This window comes from Boleophthalmus pectinirostris, unplaced genomic scaffold, assembly GCF_026225935.1.
Source record: "Boleophthalmus pectinirostris isolate CB_2022bp ecotype Guang Dong unplaced genomic scaffold, ASM2622593v1 HiC_scaffold_10, whole genome shotgun sequence".
NCBI classification, from domain to species: Eukaryota; Metazoa; Chordata; class Actinopteri; order Gobiiformes; family Gobiidae; genus Boleophthalmus; species Boleophthalmus pectinirostris.
In genome coordinates this window covers 32442968-32466102 of record NW_026570971.1, presented here as the reverse complement: position 1 = coordinate 32466102, position 23135 = coordinate 32442968, and the positions used below count along the sequence as shown (strand labels likewise).

The 23135-nt window shown below is 40.5% G+C and overlaps 1 protein-coding gene across 1 annotated transcript in view; it reads left to right on the top strand.

Moving 5' to 3' along the window:
- Nucleotides 1-421: 421 nt before the first annotated feature.
- Nucleotides 422-23135, top strand: part of arhgap5 (Rho GTPase activating protein 5) — a 40953-nt gene continuing 18239 nt past the window's right edge. The window contains 4 exon segments of the mRNA XM_055157040.1: nt 422-521; nt 5337-6149; nt 6152-9225; nt 10762-10915. Coding sequence (XP_055013015.1) covers nt 5498-6149; nt 6152-9225; nt 10762-10915 — 3880 coding nt within the window. The 5' untranslated portion in view covers nt 422-521; nt 5337-5497.

The following is a 23135-nucleotide window of genomic DNA, read 5'->3' as shown; positions in this document are numbered from 1 at the left end:
TAAAATTATGGATTATTATGATAATGATTATTATTATTAAAAAAGATTGAAAATCAGATAGTGAAATGTGCATTGTGTAACTTTGCTTGTAACTTCACTTTAAACTGGCCGGACTGTTTGAGCTTAACTATTAAGAACTCGTTCTAAAATTTGATAAAGCTGCTCACAGACAGAGGGATACTGATGTGTGACAATGGGAATAAAAGTGAACGAATGATTTCACTGTAGTTTGATCATGAGCTCATTTTGGGTATGGAACCACAGATATTCTTGCTGCAGGGCGCCTCTCCCTCCTGTTCACTTTCCTGTGGTTTTGCTCAGATCAGCTGTTAGATCTGGTTTTATCTCTGCTGCAGTTTGTCACATGAGGAAACCAGAATAAATGTGAAAGTAAAACGTGTAGACAGAGTGTGGAGAGACGGCTAACGGTTCAGACCTGAGGGAGGAATCCGTGAATGACTCAACCATAAAAAGAAGATGAACTGAAGGAGCTGAAAACAGAGGGACAGTGGGACAGTAATGTAAAACAAAACAACTCAACATTCTAATCTTTTTTATTGATTTATTGATTTAGAAACTACAGTATGTAACATTTTAATTGGGGTCTGTCAACCTACTTTTTTCTATGGATATGTCATTGCTCTGCCTGAAATGTTCCACAGTATGACATTAAACAGCTTTACCTTACATTTATTCAATTGCAGGTGGTTTTATAGCACAAAATGAAGCTAGAAATGTTTAAGTGCCATACTGTGAAGCTTTATACTGTATCATCACATTAAACAATACGATATAGCGATATTTTTATATTTTTGCACACCCCTTGAAGCCATTGTTAAAAATATCAAAGATACTAATCAATAATGAAACTAATATCAAAATTACATACTCATTTGAGCAGGTATCAATACTAAAAAGTCCCATTGACCTTTCCTGAATAGATTTAGAATGATCTTTCTCTGTATCAGAACAAGTATAAGAGCACATAGACTAGTGTATGTCATGGAGCACTGTGGAACATACCTGCACCACTGAGGGATTACCAGATAATACCAATAAGGCCACATGGTCAAAGAAAAGAAAGTACTGCAATTTAATGTAGAAAATCGCATTCTATTGCCGGAAATCGGTATTGAGTATCGAGTCTATTCTTCAGTGTTGAAATAAAATGTCAAATTTAGTATCATGACAAGACAAACTTAATTAAACAAATTTAACTAATTTACCACCAACTCATCCACTGTTGTGTTCAAGTACAAACTGAATAAGAGAGTAGTGTAGTCATATTTTGTGCAGTGTCACCTTTGTAGTAAACATCCTATGGACAGATGGTTGGGACAAACTTTTCTATCTGACATTTATTCAGTTACATGTGTTTAAAAACTATGGTTACCTAACGGGGTGGCCTCTCCACAGATCTGACCTGTAACTTGCCTTTGTTTGTCTCCATGAACAAGCAGAAGTTGAATTCCATACTGTGAAATATTCTTGACAAAGCAGCATCTCCATGGAGACACGCAGACTTTCTTTTGCACAGTATTTGAGTGGATATATTAAATGGAATGTTAAGGTTATCAAGTAATTACTAAGATATATTGATTCATAACATGATTGATGTTTTGGTCACATTTTTAGTTTATCTAAGCGACATATTTGTGATAGCTTCATTTTGTATTTAATAATTTTCCATTTCAAACAGCGGAAGAGCAGTTTCCTTTGGTCTGGAGGCTGTTAAAGTTCAATCTGATCAGAAACCCAAAGCAGATGTTTATGGTGATTATGGGATGAACCACGATTCCAGCACTATTCTGGTGGAACTACAAGTTAGTTATTACCATACTAACTAACTACACATGGTTTAGCTCTGCCTAATTTATCTGGTTTGGCTCTGGTTTAGTCCTGGCTCAGTTCTGGTTCAGTCCTGGTTTAGTCCTTCCTGTTTCAGTTCTGGTTCAGTCCAGGTTTAGTCCTGGTTTAATCCTTCCTGTTTCAGTTCCGGTTCAGTCCTGGTTTAGTCCCTCCTGTGTCAATCCTGGGTCAGTCCTGGTCCAGTCCTGTTTCAGTCCTGGTTCAGTCCTGGTTCAGTCTTGGTTTAGTCCTGGTTTAGTCCCTCCTGTTTCAGTCCTGGTTTAGTCCTGGTTTAGTCCTGGTTTAATCCTGGTTTAGTTCTTCCTGTTTCAGTCCTGGTTTAGTCCTTCCTGAGTCCTTCCTGAGTCCTTCCTGAGTCCTTCCTGAGTCCTTCCTGAGTCCTTCCTGAGTCCTTCCTGAGTCCTTCCTGTGTCAATCCTGGTTGAGTCCTGGTTTAGTCCTTCCTGTTTCAGTCCTGGTTTAGTCCTGGTTTAGTCCTTCCTGTTTCAGTCCTGGTTTAGTCCTTCCTGTTTCAGTCCTGGTTTAGTCCTTCCTGTTTCAGTCCTGGTTTAGTCCTTCCTGGTTGAGTCTTGTTTTCCCTGAAGTTCATGATGACTTTATTGTTTTGTATTTTAGATTTGTCTGAACTTGTGATTTAGGAGTGGCTCAAACTCAACCAACCTGCTGCTGTTTATCAGGGTGTGTTTACTACTTTTACATCATATCCCTTTGTGCCAGATGCCCTCCCATCCTCCTGTATCTCTGTGTATCAGATGCCCTCCCATCCTTTGTTATATCCCTATATACTCAATGTTCAATGCTGATTCTTATAGTCCGATGATGATAATAAAAAACATTTTCTTTATACATTAAATGGTAGTACTTTTTTTTTTTTATATTACTATGTTATATGTCTTCTATCTGGGGTATACTTATACTTGTTCTGATACAGCTCAAGATCATTCTAAAATTATTCAGGAAAGGTTAATTTTTGTCCTGTGAATGTGACTTTTTAGTAGAAATGCCTGATAATAGTTTTAGTATTGATTAGTATCTGATTGTCAATACACACATATTGACTTAAATTATGCGGGCATGTAAACTATTTTTCCTTCTTGAATAACAAAATATTTGGCCCATTCAGAATCTGAGCTGCCTAAAATACCAGCTCCATCACTGTCTCTGTTTTATCACAAACCAAATGCCACACTGACACATGGATAATCAGGATTTCACGCCTGCTCAGATGACAATATTGATAACACGCCTTTTCTCTCTTTCTCTCTCTCTCCCTCCTCTTTTTCTGAATCAAATCATTTCTAGGTCAGTGGTTGTCAAAGAGTCTAACGGCATGTGCAGTTTTATCTTAAATCAGACTGAGAGAGGGTTTTTATAGCCCAGAGGAGCAGGGAGAGAGTCAGAGAAGGTCTTTCCTTACATAAGTCTCCTGGTTAAAAAATGATGACGTAACAGACAGCTCAGAGCTTCAAACTAGCTGGTGTTATCAAAAGTATATAATGCTAAAACTAATGTCGAAACTAGATACTCATTTGAGCTGATATCCATACTAAAAAAGTCACATGCAGAGGACAGAAATTAAACTTTCCTGAATAGCTTTTAGCCAATTGAGTCTTGGTTTATTTCCAGTTTAGACCTGTTTTAGTCCTGAATTGTCCTTGCTGGTGCTTTGTTTGAAATATTTCGAGAATATTTTTCCTGTTTCAGTTTTTTATCATCTCAGACGTGCCCTTGTTTAGTGCAGATATTACCATTTGTGTGTTGTTAATCCCTTATTTTTTGGTGTCTATTTCCGGCATTCTCGTTTTGACCTGGTTTTGACCTGGTTTTGACCTCTTATTAATCCATTTTCCAAGTCTAATTTTAATTCTTTATAAATCTTTCATCTTACGCCATATTTGCCCTGACAGAAACATGCTAAACAACATCGCATTATAGATTCAAATGTGTAGAGTGTTCAAATGTTTTTTTATCGGTCTGTGTCTTTATTCAAATGTGCCTCTCCTCCAAGGCTGTGATTCATTATGCAATTGTTTAATATTTTAAAAGGACGCGTGTTGTCTCCACAAAGACCTTTTATTCTGGCTTTTTGTAGCTGCTGTATAAACAAATGAATTCTAATGGAACAAAATAAAGACTATTGTAGATGCAGAGTGAAAACAAAGCGTTGACTCATGTACAGTATTTGTGAATGGGAGAGCTGTAGTCAGGAGCACTCAAGCTGAAAGCAAACATTTAGACAAGATCATTTTTTAGGGGGAAAAGTCAAGGATAATTTTAAGACCACAAGAAACAAAGTGGTTTTGAAGGCATGCTGTTTTTTTTCTCATGTTTTGCTTTTAGTTACTATTCTAACATGTAATTGCTGGGTTACTACATTTCAGACAAGTTTCTATTCAATTGCGTAAATAGTTTAAATATAACATGATGACAGATTATGTTAAAGATGGTGTGTTCTTAATATTAATATGTCTGTCACATGTTAACAAATGTATACACAACTGATCATTTTCTATTTTTTTTAATTATATAAAAAGTTTAAAATAAAATATTATTTGCTTTTAATTATGGACTATGTAACTTTTCTGGTGGTGGTCCTGCTTGTCTCCATGGAGATTGCTCTGCCACAGTGTGGCATCAAATGTATAGCCAGGCTGGCGCCACCTAGTGCCTCCGCTCAATTTCATTTCTCTCCAGCAACTAGGTCAGAAATCAAAATACAATAGATGGTTCACAAAAACCCTGGAAGTGCAAGTTCAGGCACCAGCCAATCAGCGAAGAGTCAGATATTCAGTGTTGTCAACGATTCCTGAGATCGAGGATTTAAAGCCGGAACAAAGAGAATGTTTGGTGAATTTCATCAAGGGGAAAGACTTTATTGTCCTTCTTCCTATGGGATTTGGGAAAATCTTAATATACCAGTTAGTCCCGTTAGTGGTGCATTACATACGTCATGACCAAACAGCAGCGATTGGTTAAATAAAAAAAGTACCCGCCTACCGTTGAGCGAATGGCTGCGAGGTCAGACGGTTTGTATGAAGTGAAATGAAGTAAAACCGGTCTGATGAATCAGGCTATTAAGTGTACTGATTTAGTATTTATTCAGCTATTATTAGTCAGTGTTTTTATTACAAAATATCACTTGAAAACACTTTTACTGTGAACAGCCTCACCTGTCCACCAATCTGACTTTTAACTGGGTCAGGGGATGACACTTGCAAATCTCCATTGTGATGAATATGTTTAAAGGCATGTTGTGGGACATTATAAGCAAAGCTATGTCATCCCCATGGACACAAGCAGGTGGCATACCATGTATCAGAAAAGTCACACAGTGCACTTTTACATTGCCAGGATTCTCTAAATAAGGAGATGTGCTGTGAATACTCTGAATCAGACATTCCTTAAATAATGGATATTTTTTTGCTTGCAGTATATATTTCTAACCCAGTTTTTGTTGTGTGTTTCAGGGAGGTGATACAGAGAGGACCTGAGAGCTGCTCTATCCCAGCTCCACCGTCTCTGGATAGAAGCAGCATCTCCAACAAGAGTTCAACACCAAAACAACTTTAGCATGATCCGCTAACGCCGCTACCCACACAGCTCCTGGTGCGATGAGTGCGGAGATATAATGGCCAAAAACAAGGATGCCCGACCACCGACGTTTGCAGTCAGTGTGGTCGGATTATCGGGGACGGAGAAGGAGAAGGGAAACTGCGGAGTCGGAAAATCGTGTTTGTGTAACCGATATGTTCGTCCAGACGCGGATAACTACTACTCTGAACACACCTCTGTCCTCAGTACGATAGACTTTGGCGGCAGAGTGGTTAACAATGATCACTTCCTGTACTGGGGCGATGTTTGCCATAGAGGAGACGATGGATTGGACTGTAGGATTCAAATCATCGAGCAAACGGAATTTATTGATGATCAAACGTTCCTACCGCATAGGAGCACAAACTTACAGCCGTATACGAAAAGGGCGGCGGCTACCAAGTTACAATCCGCGGAAAAACTTATGTATATTTGCACGGATCAGCTAGGTCTGGAGCAGGACTTTGACCAAAAGCAAATGCCAGATGGAAAACTCAACATTGACGGATTCATTTTGTGCATAGATGTTAGCAAAGGTTGCAACCGCAAGTTTGACGATCAGATGAAATTCGTGAACAGTCTCTACTCGCAAATCGCCAAAGCCAAGAAGCCAATCGTGGTCGCTGCAACGAAATGCGACGAATGCGTAGAACAGCATTTGAGGGATTTGCAGGTATTCGTAGCAAGCAAGAAAACCTACTTCTAATTGAAACGTCGTCAAAAACAAATGTAAATGTTGAGTTGAGTTTCAATTCGCTGCTACAACAGTTGGACAAAACGCGAGGAAAACCGAAAACTGTTCCGTATCTGGAAGCGTACAAAGTCCAACGCCAACTGGTCGCCTTGGTAACAGATCGATTTGAAAAACTGATGGTCCAAACTGTACGGGATTATCATACGACGTGGAAAGCAGTGACGAATAATCTCAGAGGACAACCGGATTACGAGGAATTTATAACGTTGGAAGGGACACGAAAAGCACGGAATACGTTCACGAAGCACATTGCACAACTTAAACAGGAGCACATTCGGAAAAGAAGGGAGGAATACTTGACAACACTTCCCAAAACGTTAAATAACATGTTGAATAATTTGGATGAAGTTGAGCATTTGACATGGCACGAAGCGCAAAGTGTGATCCGAAACAGGCACGATTTTCAGTTTTGGTTTTTAATCTTGGATCACACTCCTTGGGATGAATCAGATCATATTGACAACAGTGATCGAAGAATACCATTCGATCTACTAGAAACTCCCGAAGCCGAAAGAATATACCACAATCACGTCCAGCATTTGTTATCAGAAAAACGAAGAGGCGAAATGAAAGAACGATTCAAGAAAACGCTAGAAAGAGTCCATTTTATCAGTCCTGGCCAACCGTGGGAGGAAGTTATGTGCTTTGTAATGGAAGACGAAGCTTACAAATACATAACTGAAATGGATAGACGAGACGTGTATGCAAGACATCAGCAAGAAATAGTCGAACGAGCCAAAGAGGAATTTCAAGAAATGCTTTTTGAACACGCCGAACTGTTTTACGATTTAGATCTTAACGCTACTCCCAGTTGCGATAAAATGACGGAAATTCATAGCGTTTTGAATGAGGAGCCCAGATACAGGGCGCTGCAAAAGCTAGCCCCAGATAGAGAATCGCTTTTACTAAAACATATCGGATTCGTCTATCATCCGACTAAAGAGACGTGCCTAAGCGGTCAAAATTGTGTTGATCTCAAAGTAGAGCAGGTTTTAGCTAACAGATTGGTTCAGCTAGATCATGGTCGCTCAAATTTGTACTACAACAACCCCAATGTGGATAAACTCAACTTGTGTTTATTGGGAAAGGAAGGACTTGCGCAGGAATTGGCAAATGAAATCCGTGCGCAATCCACAGATGACGAATACACTTTGGATGGCAAAATTTACGAACTAGAGCTACTTCCTGTTGATGTTAATTCAACTTTGCTTTTTAGTCACACCTGGGTCTCTACCTTCAAACCTCACGGATGTTTTTGCGTTTTTAACTCAATTGAAAGCTTAAATTCCATCGGGGATTGTATCGGAAGAATCAGAGCAGAAATTGCCGGGAGTCGAAGAGATCGTTTTGCTCAACCGTTACCGTTCATTCTTATTCTCGCCAATCAGAGAGACAACATATGCAAGAACATCCCTATTTTGCGTCACCAAGGCCAGCAGCTAGCTAACAAACTCCAATGCACCTTTGTTGATATTCCCTCTGGGGCATTTCCGAGAAAATTTACAGAATTCCAAATCAAACAAGGACTGAGAGCGGTTCTAGACAATATGAAACACAACTTTGACTTCCTGGCTCCTCTTCCTTCAATAAAAGACATGTCCGAAACTGATCTGCGAATCGTAATGTGCGCAATGTGCTGGGATCCGTTTAGCGTTGACCTAATTTTGTCCCCGTTTTTGGATTCACATTGCTGTAGCGCCGGTCCAATCGGTCAAAGCAACTCTCTCATTCTTGATAAAATTCTTGGTGAAACTAGGAGAAGGATTCAAGTTACAGTTTTGTCATACCACTCTGCGATCGGCGTACGGAAAGACGAACTTGTCCACGGATACATTTTGGTGTATTCGGCGAAACGGAAAGCTTCCATGGCAACTTTGCGAGCTTTTTTAGCTGAGGTCCAAGATGTAATTCCTGTTCAAATGGTTGCTATAACTGACAGCCAAGCAGACTTTTTTGAAAATGATGCAATTAAAGAACTAATGACAGAAGGTGAGCACATTGCCACGGAGATCGCAGCCAAATTCACAGCGTTGTACTCTTTGTCGCAGTACCACAGACAAACCGAAGTCTTCACACCATTTTTCAATGAAGTCTATGAGAAAAAGCAAAGCATTGAAAGTTCGTTCTTGTTTGATAATTCGTCCAGAGAATGCACAACGGGAGCTAGCGAAGACACTTTTCCAACATCGCCACATAGCCACTCTCCCGCTTACAACACGTACTATCCCGACTCGGATGATGACAACGAAGCTCCGCCTCCTTACAGCCCAATCGGAGACGACGTTCAACTTTTACCAACGCCAAGTGAAAGAGCGAAATATCGGATCGACTTAGAAGGTAATGAATATCCTGTCCATAGCACTCCAGTCGGAGAACATGAACGCAACCATAAAGTGCCTCCTCCCGTACGCCCTAAACCAGTTCTGACAAAACCAAATGTTCGAAAACTTGATCCAAATTTACTCAAAACGATTGAAGCGGGAATGAGGAGCAACCGGAGAATGCCTAGACCTCCGCTGGTACACGCTGATGACGTCGAAACTTCGGAAAACTACGCAGATCCAGTCGATACACTAAGATCCCGAGGGTATATCAACGATGATATTTACGCAGTTCCAGAGGACTCACACAGTCGTTTGATTAAAATTCGAAACACTTTTGGAGGACTGCATCACAGCGGATTGGAAGAGGAGAACGGTTACGAACGGAAAGCGAATTCAACCGGACGTAGACCTTCAAAATACAAGCACAGGTCCAAAATTTTGTTTAGTAAAACAAAAGCGTACCAGAGGAGGTTTCAGTCGGACAGCGATGGGGAGGAGAGCGGACCAGCCACGCAGAAAAAGAAGAAAGGAAGAGCGCACAGAGGAGGTGAAGAGGATCCGCTGCTTTCTCCAGCCGATCCGTGGAAACAGGGAATCGATAATCCGGCCATAACCTCTGACCCTGAGCAAGATGACAAGAAGATGAAGAAGAAAAAGACAGCCAAGACGCCCAAGGAGCCCAAAAAGGTGAGAGCAGGGTTAATATTTTAAAGGGCCTTGATTTATTTTTTTCCTCCCATGTATTGGATCAAAAATTGTCTTTACCCAGTACAGATGTATTGTAAGCAACACGTCAAAATAAGTCAGCTGCTTGTTAATTATAATAATGCATTAGTCTTTGTATGGGATTGAATTTCATGCCTTATTCATTCACGCTATGCTCAGTGCCGGTCATATGCTATTGTATTGGACTAAAACCAGGGCTAAAACCAGGGCTAAAACCAGGGCTAGAACTATATTTACTTATGCCTCTGTGAAATTTGCACTCTGACATTAGCCTATTGAAATTGAAGAATTGAAAATATATTTGTTGAAGATTTAAAGGGTGACATTCAAAGTAAGAAATTCACTAGCATTTTAAATTCAAAATCTGATTAAACTAATTATCTTCCATATAGAACCAGGGCTAGGACTCAACTAGGACTCAACTAGGACTCAAGTAGGACTCAAGTAGGACTCAAGTAGGACTCAAGTAGGACTCAAGTAGGACTCAAGTAGGACTCAACTAGGACTCAACTAGGACTCAACTAGGACTCAACTTGGATTTAACCAGGAACTTAAGCAACTAATCTACTACCTAAGTGTCAAATCTATACTGGTACTAAAGTCAAATAGCTATAAAGTTACGACTGATCATTAAATATTAAACACAGTGCAGCTTTAAACACTCTTTCACTGTATCTCCTGCGGCGCTTTGAGATGATGTCACAGATAATCACAGCAGACAGACTCATCGTGTACGCCGCCATCTTTATGCCCTGTCCAATTACTGCCCTGTCGCCGTGACAACGCTCTGAAGAGCAAAAGGACTCTGGGAAATCAAAGCCGAGTCGTTTAAATGAAGTTTCTGGAGGAGACAGTGTTTATCTGATCTGACAGAGCGTTACACAAGAATTTAACAAGGAGTTCAGTCAAATAGTTCAATAAAAGGGAAGACGCCTTGTTAATATTAAAATGCACTTGTTGTATAAAATTGTCAAATGTCTTTACCTTGCGATTTAAAGGAACTATATGTATCCTGCATTCTTACTCACACTCACTGGTGCTGCCAGAGCCTTAACCTGCAGAGAGGAGACATGCAAGTTTGTCTCATTCTCAGTGTATGGACCTTATGTGAAGGCTCAGAACCTCCAGAATTCCCTCCCTGAGCTGCAGAGGTTGCACTAGCACCGAGTCGTGACTGGCTGCAGGTGCTGGGGTATAGGTAGAGACCTTACAGATCAAAGACAAGTTTAAACCAACTGGATTTCAGCACTGAAACTGGCAACTGACTCGTGAGGGTCATTCTGCTTTCTGATTGGAGATTCATCTTGAACCTAAACTCCAAATTGTAACATAAACAGTTTGTCCAGTGTTGCTGATTTAGTCTTATCAGTGAAATCTGTTTTTGATTTGAACATGTTTATCTTGTAGCTGGAGACGCAGATAGGTCATATCTAGGGAATTTAAAATAGAAATCTTACATACGGTTACTTTAATGTCACTTTTGTCTCCTATTTTTAGCCCAAATCATCTAAGCCGGCCAAGCCCCTGTACCCGCCCACCCGCAGGACCTGGGACAGTAACTATTTTGGGGTCCCTCTGGAAAACCTGGTGACTCAGGACCGGCCCATCCCCCTGTTCATCGAGAAGTGTGTGGACTACATCGAGAAAACTGGTACGTGATGATTCATTTATGAGAAACAGAAGTCTGCTGCTATAAGATTTGAAATGACACATTTTGCTTTGCTGTTTGGTTTGGGTTTGAACTGTATTGGCAATATTTTGGTTTCTTGTTGTTGTTGAAAATTCAGAACATTTTGTTTGTTTGAACTTTTGTTTGAGGCTTGGTGTTTTTTTTCTGTATAATACTTAAATGATTCCAGCCTTTGCGATAAATGGGATGATTCTAATTACAATTTTGATTATGATTAATTGTTGAAACTGGACAATTAAAGTTCTAGTTTGTAACTTTCTGTAGGTGGCACATCACATAACCGATTAAAACCATACAACACTCTCCAGGGACTTGGATACTGTGGAATATTATAGGAACAACATTTCCATGGAAACAAGCTCACAGATCACATTATTTAGTTTTAGTCAGCGTTTGGCTAAAATGTTACATACTGTGGCTTTAAGTGATGCCAATGAATTAGTTTAAATCCAGTAAAAGCAAAAGAAATTGTGTATTTTTAAAGAAAAGTTGAGTGCCAGTTGTTTATCAAAAACAAAAGTGCAGAGATAGAGTGATCTGATGCAGCTGCCATTTTGCATGTTTTTGGTTTAAGAATCACTCACACTGGATAAACTGTGCCTGGCGTTGTTCACATTTTGGTTTTGCTGTTACATTTTTTTTTCTCTGTGTTTTTGAGAAGTCACATTTTCAGTTGTCAAAAGTAAGTAAGTTTATTTTGCCCAGTTTTTGTTTTGATTCTGTGCTTGTTGCTCAAAGAGTCCTCCAGCTGTTCTTGTGATTTCTTGGGTTTCGTTGCCAAACCAGGTTAAGTCGATACACGTCTCTGCTCTGATTCTCTGTTTTTGTGTTTGGCGTTTCTCTGACTTCAGTTGGATTCAGTTCAGAAACATTTTTAAGATCAGAATTTTAGATTAGCAGATTTACCGCCCGGTGTCTTCATTAATCTCTGAAGCAAATGAGGCGCGCTCTGAAATCGTGATGATGATTATCTGATCTGAATTTTGTATTTGCCTGTCTTATTTTTTTATATTTCAATCCTGGTTTAACTTTAGACCTAGTTTAGACCTGGTTTAACTTTAAGCAAGAACTAAACCAGGTCTTGTATTTTGTTTAGTTCTACTGATTTAGAATGGTTTAGTCCTGGTTTAGTCCTAGTTTAGTCCTGGCATTTTAATGTTACAGCGAACTAAATGGGCTTATTATTATTTGCTGAGGGATTAAGATCCGGACCAGGACTAAACCAGGACTAAACCAGGACTAGAAAAATGTCTGATCAGATCTAAACTATTACAAAATCAGTGCTCAAGTTTGATTAAACCAGAAACACAACCAGGACACATTGTACCTAATAATATGGCCGGTGAATGTGGCTCGTTTTAAATGTGAGAATATTGTTCCAGTTCAGTATGGGCCTGTGAATTCTTTGCGGAGATTTAAAAATTCCAAAAATGGCTGTTATTTTCTTTGGGGCTGGAGAGTTGACATTTTCTGATGTTGAAAGTTGCCTTGAGGGAATCGGGTTAAATTTGGCTCTAAACTTTCTCTTAGACTGAAGAATGAACTGCTGTAAATGCTAGGAACTGTCTGCTCCTGTCTGCTCCTGTCTGCTCCCCTGGCACTGCTCCTGTCTGCTCCTTGTTTTATATTTTAAGTTCAGTATTAGTCCTGGTTTAGACCTTTCTTAGTTCTGGTATAGTCATTGATTAGACCTGGTTAGGTTCTGCTTCAGTTCTGTTTTAGTCCTTGTTCCTTGCTCCTGTCTGCTCCTGTCTGCTCCTGTCTGCTCCTCTGGCTCTGCTCCTGTCTGTCTGCTACCTAGGAAAAGAAAAATCCTCTAATGTATAAGAAAACACCTTTATTTTATTGGAATAATTTTTAAGTATGAGAAAAAAATTGTATAAAAATTGTAAATTGTGGCGAACTTTCGGAAAGATTTCTCCCGAAAGTCATGTCATCAGTGTGTTTAGAACTCTCCATTTCCTGTTTTTTCAGCTTTTCTTCACAAATTCCCTCCTGATTAGTGAAAAACTATCATTTATATTTACAAGAATAATTCTAATTCCACCAAATTAAGTAAAAATTAGAGAATCATCAATCCAGGATTAGCCCTAGTCTAGCCTGTATCTGCTCCTGTCACCTAGATTCCGTCTTTATTTTTATCCTCAAATCTCATAGTTTCACTTCTGCCTCTAACTCTTTTCTCGGACTTCAGTGAATGAATAATTAAACATGTTGAATTTTTAAAGCAACTTGTTGCGTAATGCTTTTACTCTCAGTCCGCTGATCCATCTGCTCCTCTCGTTTTAACACTCTATAAAAAGATAAACTGTCTCCTGATGAAAGACCTCAATATGGCCTCTTTAAAATATCTGATTTTCGCTTTAATCTTTTAGTATTTTTGCTTTTTAGATTTAAAGTCCATGTAAAACGTGTTGTCTTGTAGCCTCCTCCTTGATACATTTTTTTTAAACTTTGGTTTAGTCCTGGTTTAGTGCCAGGTTTAATCCTGGTTTGGTCCTGGTTTTAATCCTGGGTTTAATCCTGGTTTTAGTCCTGTTTTAGTCCTGGTTTAGTCCTGATTTAGACCTTGTTTATTTCTGATATAGACCTTGTTTATTTCTGATATAGACCTTGTTTATTTCTGATATAGACCTTGTTTATTTCTGATATAGACCTTGTTTATTTCTGATATAGACCTTGTTTAGTCCTGGTTCTGCTTTAGACCTTGTATTGTACCAATATACTTTTTGTTCAGTCCTGTTTTTTCTCTAGTTTAGTTCTGATATAGTCCTGGTTTAGTGCCACGTTTAGTCCTAGTTTTAATCCTGGTTTTAGTCCTGTTTTAGTACTGTTTTAGTACTGTTTAAGTACTGTTTTAGTCCTGTTTTAGTCCTGGTTTAGTCTTGGTTTAGTCTTGGTTTAGTTCTAGTTTAGTCCTGGTTTAGTCCTGTTTTACTCCTGATTTAGTTCTAGTTTAGTCCTGGTTTAGTCCTGGTTTAGTTCTAGTTTAGTCCTGGTATAGACCTGGTTTAGACCTTGTTTAACCCTGGTACAAACCTGGTTTAGTTGTGGTTTAGTCCTGGTTCAGTCATGGTATAGTCCTGGTTTTATCTTGGTTTTGTAGTGGTTTTGTCTTGGTCTAGTCTTGGGTTAGTCTTCATTTAGTCCTGCTTTAGTGCTGCTTTAGTCCTGCTTTAATCCTGCTGTAGTCCTGCTTTAGTCCTGGTTTGAACCTGCTTTAGTGCTGGTCTAGACCTTTCTTAAGCCCTGCTTTAGTACTGCTTTAGTCCTGGTCTAGACCTGCTTTAGACCTGCTTTAGTCCTGGTCTAGACCTGCTTTAGACCTGCTTTAGTCCTGCTTTAGTCCTGGTCAAGACCTGCTTTAGTCCTGGTCAAGACCTGCTTTAGTCCTGGTCAAGACCTTTCTTAAGTCCTGCTTTAGACCTGCTTTAATCCTGGTCTAGACCTGCTTTAGTCCTGGTCTAGACCTGCTTTAGTCCTGCTTTAGTCCTGGTTGAGACCTGCTTTAGTCCTGCTTTAGTCCTGGTTTAGTTTTTCCTTGGTCCTTGCAGAAAATCACACTTTTCAAACAGTAAATTACCTGTTCCTATTCTCCCCATTTCCCTCTCCTCTGAGCTATTTTCACAGCTCGCCCGAATTTCAGTTTTCCATTTTAATCTTGCGAAATCCCTGACTGTGTTTTGATGTTCGCTGGAGGATTATTCAGAAAGTCTCTCTCATACGCCACATGTCATTTCAGTCCAAGCATATTTTCACTACCACACATAAGAAGACTCGTGTTTGGATAAAAAACAAACCAAAAATAGTCTTCAAAACCAGGTGTAGGTTCTAATATTATATAGCGTATTAACGGCTAACACATAACATATTTAGATCACCTTGTTCCCTTTTATTGTTTTGAAAATGCTGTATTCACTGAAAACAATGTAGTGAGTGAGTCTTCCCTCCCTTTGCATCCACGCTAAGTCACTCCCCCTTCAGAACAATATCACAACACAATCAGCATGCAGCCCGCTAATGAAACTACTGCACATCGCATCAGATTTGTCAAGTTGTTGTGGACGGTTTTGTATCATGTTTTTGTATATTTATGGAGAATTGCGGGTGATGTAGGCTTGTGGGCAGAGCTTGTACAGAATTTTACAGCTAACCATAAGGATGGTTTGAATAGGGCCCGGGAGAGATTGCTAAATTACTCAAACATGAATGGATGACAAACCTCTTCAGGTATGTTTTTGATGAGGGAACAATGTTACAACATGATAGAAGTTAATTTAGCGTAATACCCCCTTTTTAATGTAGAAATTTGATGATGTCATAATTACAGATCCTGGGCAGGAGTCTATCTAACTCTGTTTTTTGAAAGAAATCTCCAAACTTCTGATCCACAAATGTAGAACATTTTTATTACCTTGTTTGGCATTTGCTCCACAAACTTATCATATTAATCTTTATGGTTTAAAGTCCTTTCAACTGATATCAATCACACCTTTGGGGCTGAATTATGGCACCACTTTACTTCACTTTTGTATATTTATGCTGACAAAAAGGGACTGAACCAGGGACTGAACCAGGGACTGAACCAGGGACTGAACCAGGGACTGAACCAGGGACTGAACCAGGGACTGACCCAGGGACTGACCCAGGGATTGACCCAGTATGAATCCAGTATGAATCCAGCTCTTGCATGTCATTTTAAATTTGGCTGAGAGGAGCTGCCAGAGGAATGCTCTTGAGTCTGGGATGACGTCACTGCAGACACACTTTCACTTCCTGTTCCTCTCCAGAGTGACTTATGACCCCTGACCTCAGCATGTGGTCAGGTCGGGGTCGTTAAACATTATGGCTGTTTGGGAACACTTGTCTCTTTTAAACAAGACCAGTGGTTAAGGACTGTCGAGTTTTACTGACTAAAGACAAACAGGGGGAGACAGTTGGGTGCAAATCTGGCTAATTATTTATATTATAGATATTCCACGATATCGGATTTTAGTGTTAGGATTATTATGAAAAGAAACTATATAGTTTTAAGATTCTTTGAGATCACCGTGACCAAATCCTTAATTCTTTCATGTATGATATTGTCTCATTGATCTCATTTCTTTGTCTGTGAGCAGCTTTATGCAATCAAACTTCATGAATGAGAAAGATCATGTGACACAAACTGACTTAACATTACAGCAATCAACATTTAAGTTTACTTTTTGAGTATCCATGCGTTTCAGAACGATAAAAACGTAGGACTGTTGCTAAAGCAGTTAACAATTACAACAACAAATATGCTTATCTCTTTTTGTTTTGTCTTTAAAATGTTGCCTATAAACAAAAAACAGAACCCATAAACAAAAGTAACTGAAATTGCTTAATTTTGGGTCTAAAACACTATGACCCAATTAAATTTTTACCATTATTTTGTGATCAGGTTATGTAATTAATTTTGCACATACATACACTCAATTAAATCACATTGGGCATTTTGGTCAGTTTTCCTTAAAAAAAAAAAAAAAAAAGTTTTTTTTGCCCTTTTTAAGTCCAAATGATAAAAATGACTGCAGACCCCTATGAAACTCTCTGCGGGTGGTGAGCGCACAGGAGGGCAGACCCTACATTGTCCTTTTGGGCTGAGCCTGGCCGGGCCCCGTGGGTCACCAGGTGTTCGCTTTTGAGCCCCACATACACTGGAGGAACTGTGCGTGGAAAGGGAAATCTGGGCCTCCCTGCTCAGACTGCTGCCTCCGTGACCTAGCCCCAGATAAAGCAGAAGAATATGAATGGATGGATGATAAAAATGACATAAGGCACAGATGTCCAGTTTCTAGTATTGTGTACCTTGCAAGTGCAGCCCTGTGTGTTCAGCCCTCTGTGTTGTGCTTACTCATTGATTCTGAAGAAATGCGCAATGTTTTTCAATCCCCTGTGATTTTTCTTTCTTTTTTCCCTCATATGCCATATTTCTTAACACAGACCATGCCTGTCCCTGATTGGCTAATCCACCTGTCATTCACTCCCATCTGAACTGAGGGAGATTCAGATGACCAGACTCATATCTTTGTAAAGTATTGAGGAAGTCTGTGCTCTGAAGCTCAGACAAATGATCTAAACTCCAGTAAGAACAGAGTGAACTGTTGTGTGTCTGACTAACTCCTCAGAAATGTGCGACCTTCATTTGAGATAAAACTTGAGGATCTAACGGAGAAATACTGCCATAGTTGGAGCACTGGTCATTTCATTTGTGAGAGTTAAGACACCTGCTGCTATGGCACAGACAAGGGACAGTGAAGATATATGGTACAGAGGAGGGAGAGTTTTGACCCCGTTTCAGATTTTGGAAATGGCAGATGTGATTTGAATAATTAACTGAGAATTTGTCTGACGCTCTTAAAGTTTCTATATTTTATGCACCTTCTGCTTTTAAATTTTGCAAAACGGAATAAGTTTGCAGTCAAAACTTTAAGAAAAAAGTCCCTGATTTAGACCTGGTTTAGAACTTTAGTCTTTGGACTGATATAGACTGAATCTGGACTTTACACGGAGTTAAACGGGACTAAACTGAGACTAAAGCAGAACTACCAACCTGGATTTAACTGGGACTAAAATATGTGATAAACATGAAGTCTGGGATTTAAACCAGGAATAAAGTTGGATTTCACTGAGACTTTACAGAGACTTGGACTAAACCTGGCTCAAAACCGGGGCTCAACATCGAAATAAATCCAGGGATTGAACTGGGACTAAACCAGAACTAAAACACAGGACTAAAACCCAGTGTCTAGGCATAAAGACTGAAAACTGGAACTTAAACCAGGTGTTAAAACAGGACTGAACGTGGACGTAACCAAGACTTTCCAGGGACTTGAAATGGACTAAACTTAGCGTACAACGTCTCTCAAAACCAAACGTTTGAAAGAAGACTGAACATCTGACACACAGGGACATTTCAGAACCTGCTTGTAAGAGGTCTAAACTACAGGGTTAGCAACTTTTACACAGAATAAGACCCCATGGAGACACAGGGAGGACACCTGACACACACGGAGATAGTAGAAGTATAGATAATATATTACAATATGAAACTGCACCATTTGTGAAATTTTAATATCTGATTTAATTTCTGCCTAACGGTGCCTAATCGGTGATGACGTCTTCAGTTTAGTGATTCTCAGTAGAATCGTTTTGTGGAATAGAAAAAGCTGATTTGGCAGCAGACGCGTCCTGAGGCTCGTCTCTCCTGAATACATTTACATGTCTGAGAAAACCTGATGAAATTTAACCTGGAGACAAACATGTCAGATGCCCTCCCGTCCTACTGTATATTTATGTGTGTCAGATGCCCTCCCGTCCTCATACTGTATATCCATGTGTGTCAGATGCCCTCCCGTCCTCCGACTGTACAGTGAGGAAAATAAGTATTTGAACACCCTGCTATTTTGCAAGTTCTCCCACTTAGAAATCATGGAGGGGTCTGAAATTTTCATCGCAGGTGCATGTCCACTGTGAGAGACACAATCTGAAAAAAAAAAAAATCCAGAAATCACAATGTATGATTTTTAAACTATTTATTTGTATGATACAGCTGCAAATAAATATTTGAACACCTGAGAAAATCAGTGTTAATATTTGGTACAGTAGCCTTTGTTTGCAATTACAGAAGTCAAACGTTTCCTGTAGTTTTTCACCAGGTTTGCACACACTGCAGGAGGGATTTTGGCCCACTCCTCCACACAGATCTTCTCTAGATCAGTCAGGTTTCTGGGCTGTCGCTGAGAAACACGGAGTTTGAGCTCCTTCCAAAGATTTTCTATTGGGTTTAGGTCTGGAGACTGGCAGGCCACACCAGAACCTTGATGTGCTTCTTTACAGAGCCACTCCTTGGTTCTCCTGGCTGTGTGCTTCGGGTCATTGTCATGTTGGAAGACCCAGCCTCGACCCATCTTCAATGCTCTAACTGAAGGAAGGAGGTTGTTCCCCAAAATCTCGCAATACATGGCCCCGGTCATCCTCTCCTTAATACAGTGCAGTTGCTCTGTCCCATGTGCAGAAAAACACCCCCAAAGCATGATGCTACCACCCCCATGCTTCACAGGAGGGATGGTGTTTACATCGTGTTCTACATCCGTACATCCATTTGTATCAGACGCCCTCCCATCCCCCAACTATATATCCATGTGTGTCTGATGCCCTCCCGTCTAGATCCATGTGTGTCAAATGCCCTCCCATCCTCTTGGTTTCGTGTGTGTCAGATGCCCTCCCGTCCTCCTCTAGCCCTTGTGCGGGGAGGTCAAACGTCTCCAGTTAATCTGCAGATGCGGTGTGCTTGGAGAAATACAGCGGGAGAATGACAGTTTAAGCATCGTGACATCGTGTACATTGATCTTGCTCCTCTGCTCTGCCTCCCTCTGTCTCTGAGCTGTATCACATTAAATGAAGTGCAGTTCTCCCTGTGGACTTTTTCATATGATGGTACTTGTTTCTGGTTTGGAGTGGCCGATTAACTGCTCCAGATGTTTAATGTAATGCTCCATTCTGACCCTGACTGCTCCCTATGCTCTGCACATAAACAGCAGGAGAAATGTATAAGATGGATCTGATATGAGCGGGGTTTGCACGGGTGTAAGACTAGGCTAGGTCTAGGTTTGTTTCTATGGATATGTCACTTCTCTACCTGGAATGTTCCGCAGTATGACATTAAACTGTTCTACCTTACATTTATTCACATACAGGTAGTTTTGTTGCTCCAAAACACTCCAGACAAAGCAATAACATCTCCGCAGAGAAAAGCACTTAACGGACCCTCCACCAGAAAAGTTACACAATGCACTTTTTAAGCTGAATATTGATTTGATGCAGATTTTTGTTGTGATACAGTGAGTGTTTGGGTCTAGTCTCTATAGAAATGATCAGGTTTAACATTTGTGAATTTACCTTTTGTATATTTCATGGCAAAGTAGCATGTAATCAACAGGGAAAACAAGGATACCCACCTCTCCCTCTCTCCATTTTCCTTTCCCTCTCTTTCCTTCTCCACACCCTTTTTCTCTCCCTCCCTTACTCCATCTCTCTCCTCTTTTCTCTTCCCCTTTCTCCCCTGGTTAAACTATATTTGTCAGCTGCCCTCCTCTCTTCCTCCAACCTCCCTTCCTGTCTCTCTCTATCTCCATCTCTCCCTCTCATCCCCCTCTCTCTCCCCTCTCCTCTCTCCCTCTTCTCCCTCTTTCCCTCTCCCTCTCCTCCCTCTCTCCTCTGGTTTAAACCGTATTCGTCGCCTTCAGCAGTGTCTGAGTAAAAGCTGATTATTGCGTTTCTTTGAAGTCTCATCTCGTCTTTTTCCACTTTACAGGATTTCGGAGCAAACTAAATGTATTTAAAATTAACTCTTCTGCCTCACTTTTAGACTGAATGAGACCTGGAGAGTGACCCTGAGTTTCTGTGGGTTTCACCAAACCCTTTAAATAACATAATCATGATGTAACCTGTCTGTAGGTTCCATATTTGAACTGTGCTTGGCCTCTGGTCTAGTCTTTGGTCTAGTCTTTGGCCTGGACTCTCTGGCTCTCATTCATTGCTGTAGTAATAGCAGGTTCTGATCTAGTCTATTGTCAAGTCTTTAGTCTCATCTCTGGTTTTTGGTTTTAGGGTCCAGGTTTAGTTCTCTGGTCTAATCTCTCCGAAATGGACTCTCGACTGGACTTTGGTCTAGTCTTTGGTCAGTTTTTTGGTCTCTGATCCTAGGTTTCTGGTTTTGTCTCTGGTCTTTGTTTTGGTCTGTGGTCTCTGATGTCTAATCTTTGGTTTTGAATCCTGGATCTTGAGTCTAGTCTCTCTGATCTAGACTGTGGTCTGGTCTCTGGTCTCCTGTCTCCGGATTCTAATCTGGACTATGGTCTCTGCTTTTATCTCTGGTATCTAGTCTCTGGGCTCTGGTGTCTACTCTCTGGTCTGGTCTCTGCTTTTGTCTCTGGTCTGGTCTCTGGTCTAGTCTCTGGTCTCTGGTTTGGTCTCTGGTCTGGTCTCTGGTCTCTGGCCTCTGGTTTGGTCTCTGGTCTGGCCTCTGGTCTGGCGTCTCGTCTAGTGTCTGGTCTCTGGTGACTAGTCTCTGGTCTGGTCTCTGGTCTAGTCTCTGGTCTGGTCTCTGGTCTAGTCTCTGGTCTGTGGTCTTCATAGTTGTCATGCTGTGGTCACATAAACAGGAGCAGAGTGATTTCCATTGGAGATGACGTCAGAGCAGCTGCAGCTCACTCACTTTGCATTGATCTGTATTGATATTGATGAATAGTATTTTAGTGTTAAAACATGAACACTATTGACTTCAACTTTACTGTCATGGAGCCCAACTGTCGTTTAATATTAGGATTCAAAGTTCACATTCTGAACACGTCCAGAAGATTTAACAAAAAGACTGAAATCTGAACGGACAAACTAATACAAGCACCACATTTCAGAGCATGTTTGTACACATCTAAACTACAGTTCTGATTGAATTGTGATTTATCTTGTAGTCCCAATTTAATAATTTGTAGCTGATGTCATGCTAACTGTAAGAACTGCTCTGTCTGAGGCATGTTAGAATTTAATTTGATTTTAACACAATCTGACCATAAATCTTAGTTGGTACTGCAACAGATGAGCTGATTTTTGTTTATCACAAGCTAACTCGCATTGGCAACAGTTTTTCACTCTGCCCTTTTAGTTGAAAATCAAATTCTTAAACAGGACCAAAAACGCTTGTTTTTATCACAGGCTCCTGAAAATGTGCTCTTTAAATCCATTTTGTATTTTTCAGTGTTTTTAGAGTTAAATCTTAAAACTTTTATTTTGGGAGTGCTTGTGCATTTTGTCACCATGGTAACTGCTGAACAATCCACCACAGACATACATGCAGAACATCCCCTGCATTATGCCACTGCTCAGTATCAATATGTTAGCTCATGTCCACAACTTAAAAGTGCAATGTGTAACTTTTCTGGTGGAGGGTCCATTACTTGCTTGTCTCCATGGAGATGTTGTTGCTTTTGTCTGGAATGTCCCAGAATGGCATTAAACATAAACATCTTGCTTTTAATCTGTAACACGTGCTTGCCTCTGAACAGGTCTGACGTGTAACTTGGCCCTGTGGCTTCACCTGCTGTCTCCGTAGAAATAAACAAGCATAATGCCATACTGTGGAACATTCCTGGCAATATCTCCATCCAACCAAAAGTTACAGAGTGCACCTTTTAACATCTCTGGGAAAATGTGTGAACTCTTTGCTGATAGGCCTGTTCACAGTCCCGTTCACAGTCCTGTTCACAGTCCTGCTCTTTGTTTTGAGTTGGAGCTGTGGCTTCAGTGACTCTTGACTCATGTTTGTGGTTTAGTGACTCAGACGGAGCTGGTGCTTTTACTATGGTTTAAACTGGGAGCAGTGGGAGACCAGACCACAGCAGCCACTGATACACGCCTCGTTAACTGTGGTCAGGAGGTCTCAACAGGTCTCAGACAGGTCTCAACAGGGCTAAACAAGGACTCATCCAAGGCTAAATCAGGACTCCTTCAAGGCTAAACCAGGACTCATGCAAGGCAAAATCAAGGCTAAACCAGGACTGAACCAGGACTGATCAAAAGCTAAACCAGGGCTAAACCAGGGCTCATCCAGGACTGATCCAGGACTGATTCAGGACTAAAACCAGGATTCAAACCAGGACTGAACTAGGTTTCAAACAAGGCTAAATCAGTACTGATACAGGACTACAACCAGGACTACAACCAGGACTACAACCAGGACTACAACCAGGACTACAACCAGGACTAAAACCAGGACTAAAACCAGGACTAAAACCAGGTCTGAACCAGGTTTGAACCAAGTCTCAATCATATCTCAAACAGGGCTAAACCAGGACTGATCCAGGACTAAAACCAGGATTGCACCATGTCTCAAACAGGTCTCAAACAGTTCTCAAACAGAGCTAAACCAGGACTAAAACCAGGACTAAAACCAGGACTAAAACCAGGACTAAAACCAGGACTAAAACCAGGACTGATCGGGGACCAGAACCGGGGACCAGAACCGGGGACCAGAAACCGGGGACCAGAACTAGGACTAGAACCTAGTCTGCAACAAGGACTGGACCAGGATCATATCAGGTCTAAAGTAGGTCTAATATAGGTCTAAACCTGGTCTGAAATGGGGCCTTAACTTGGA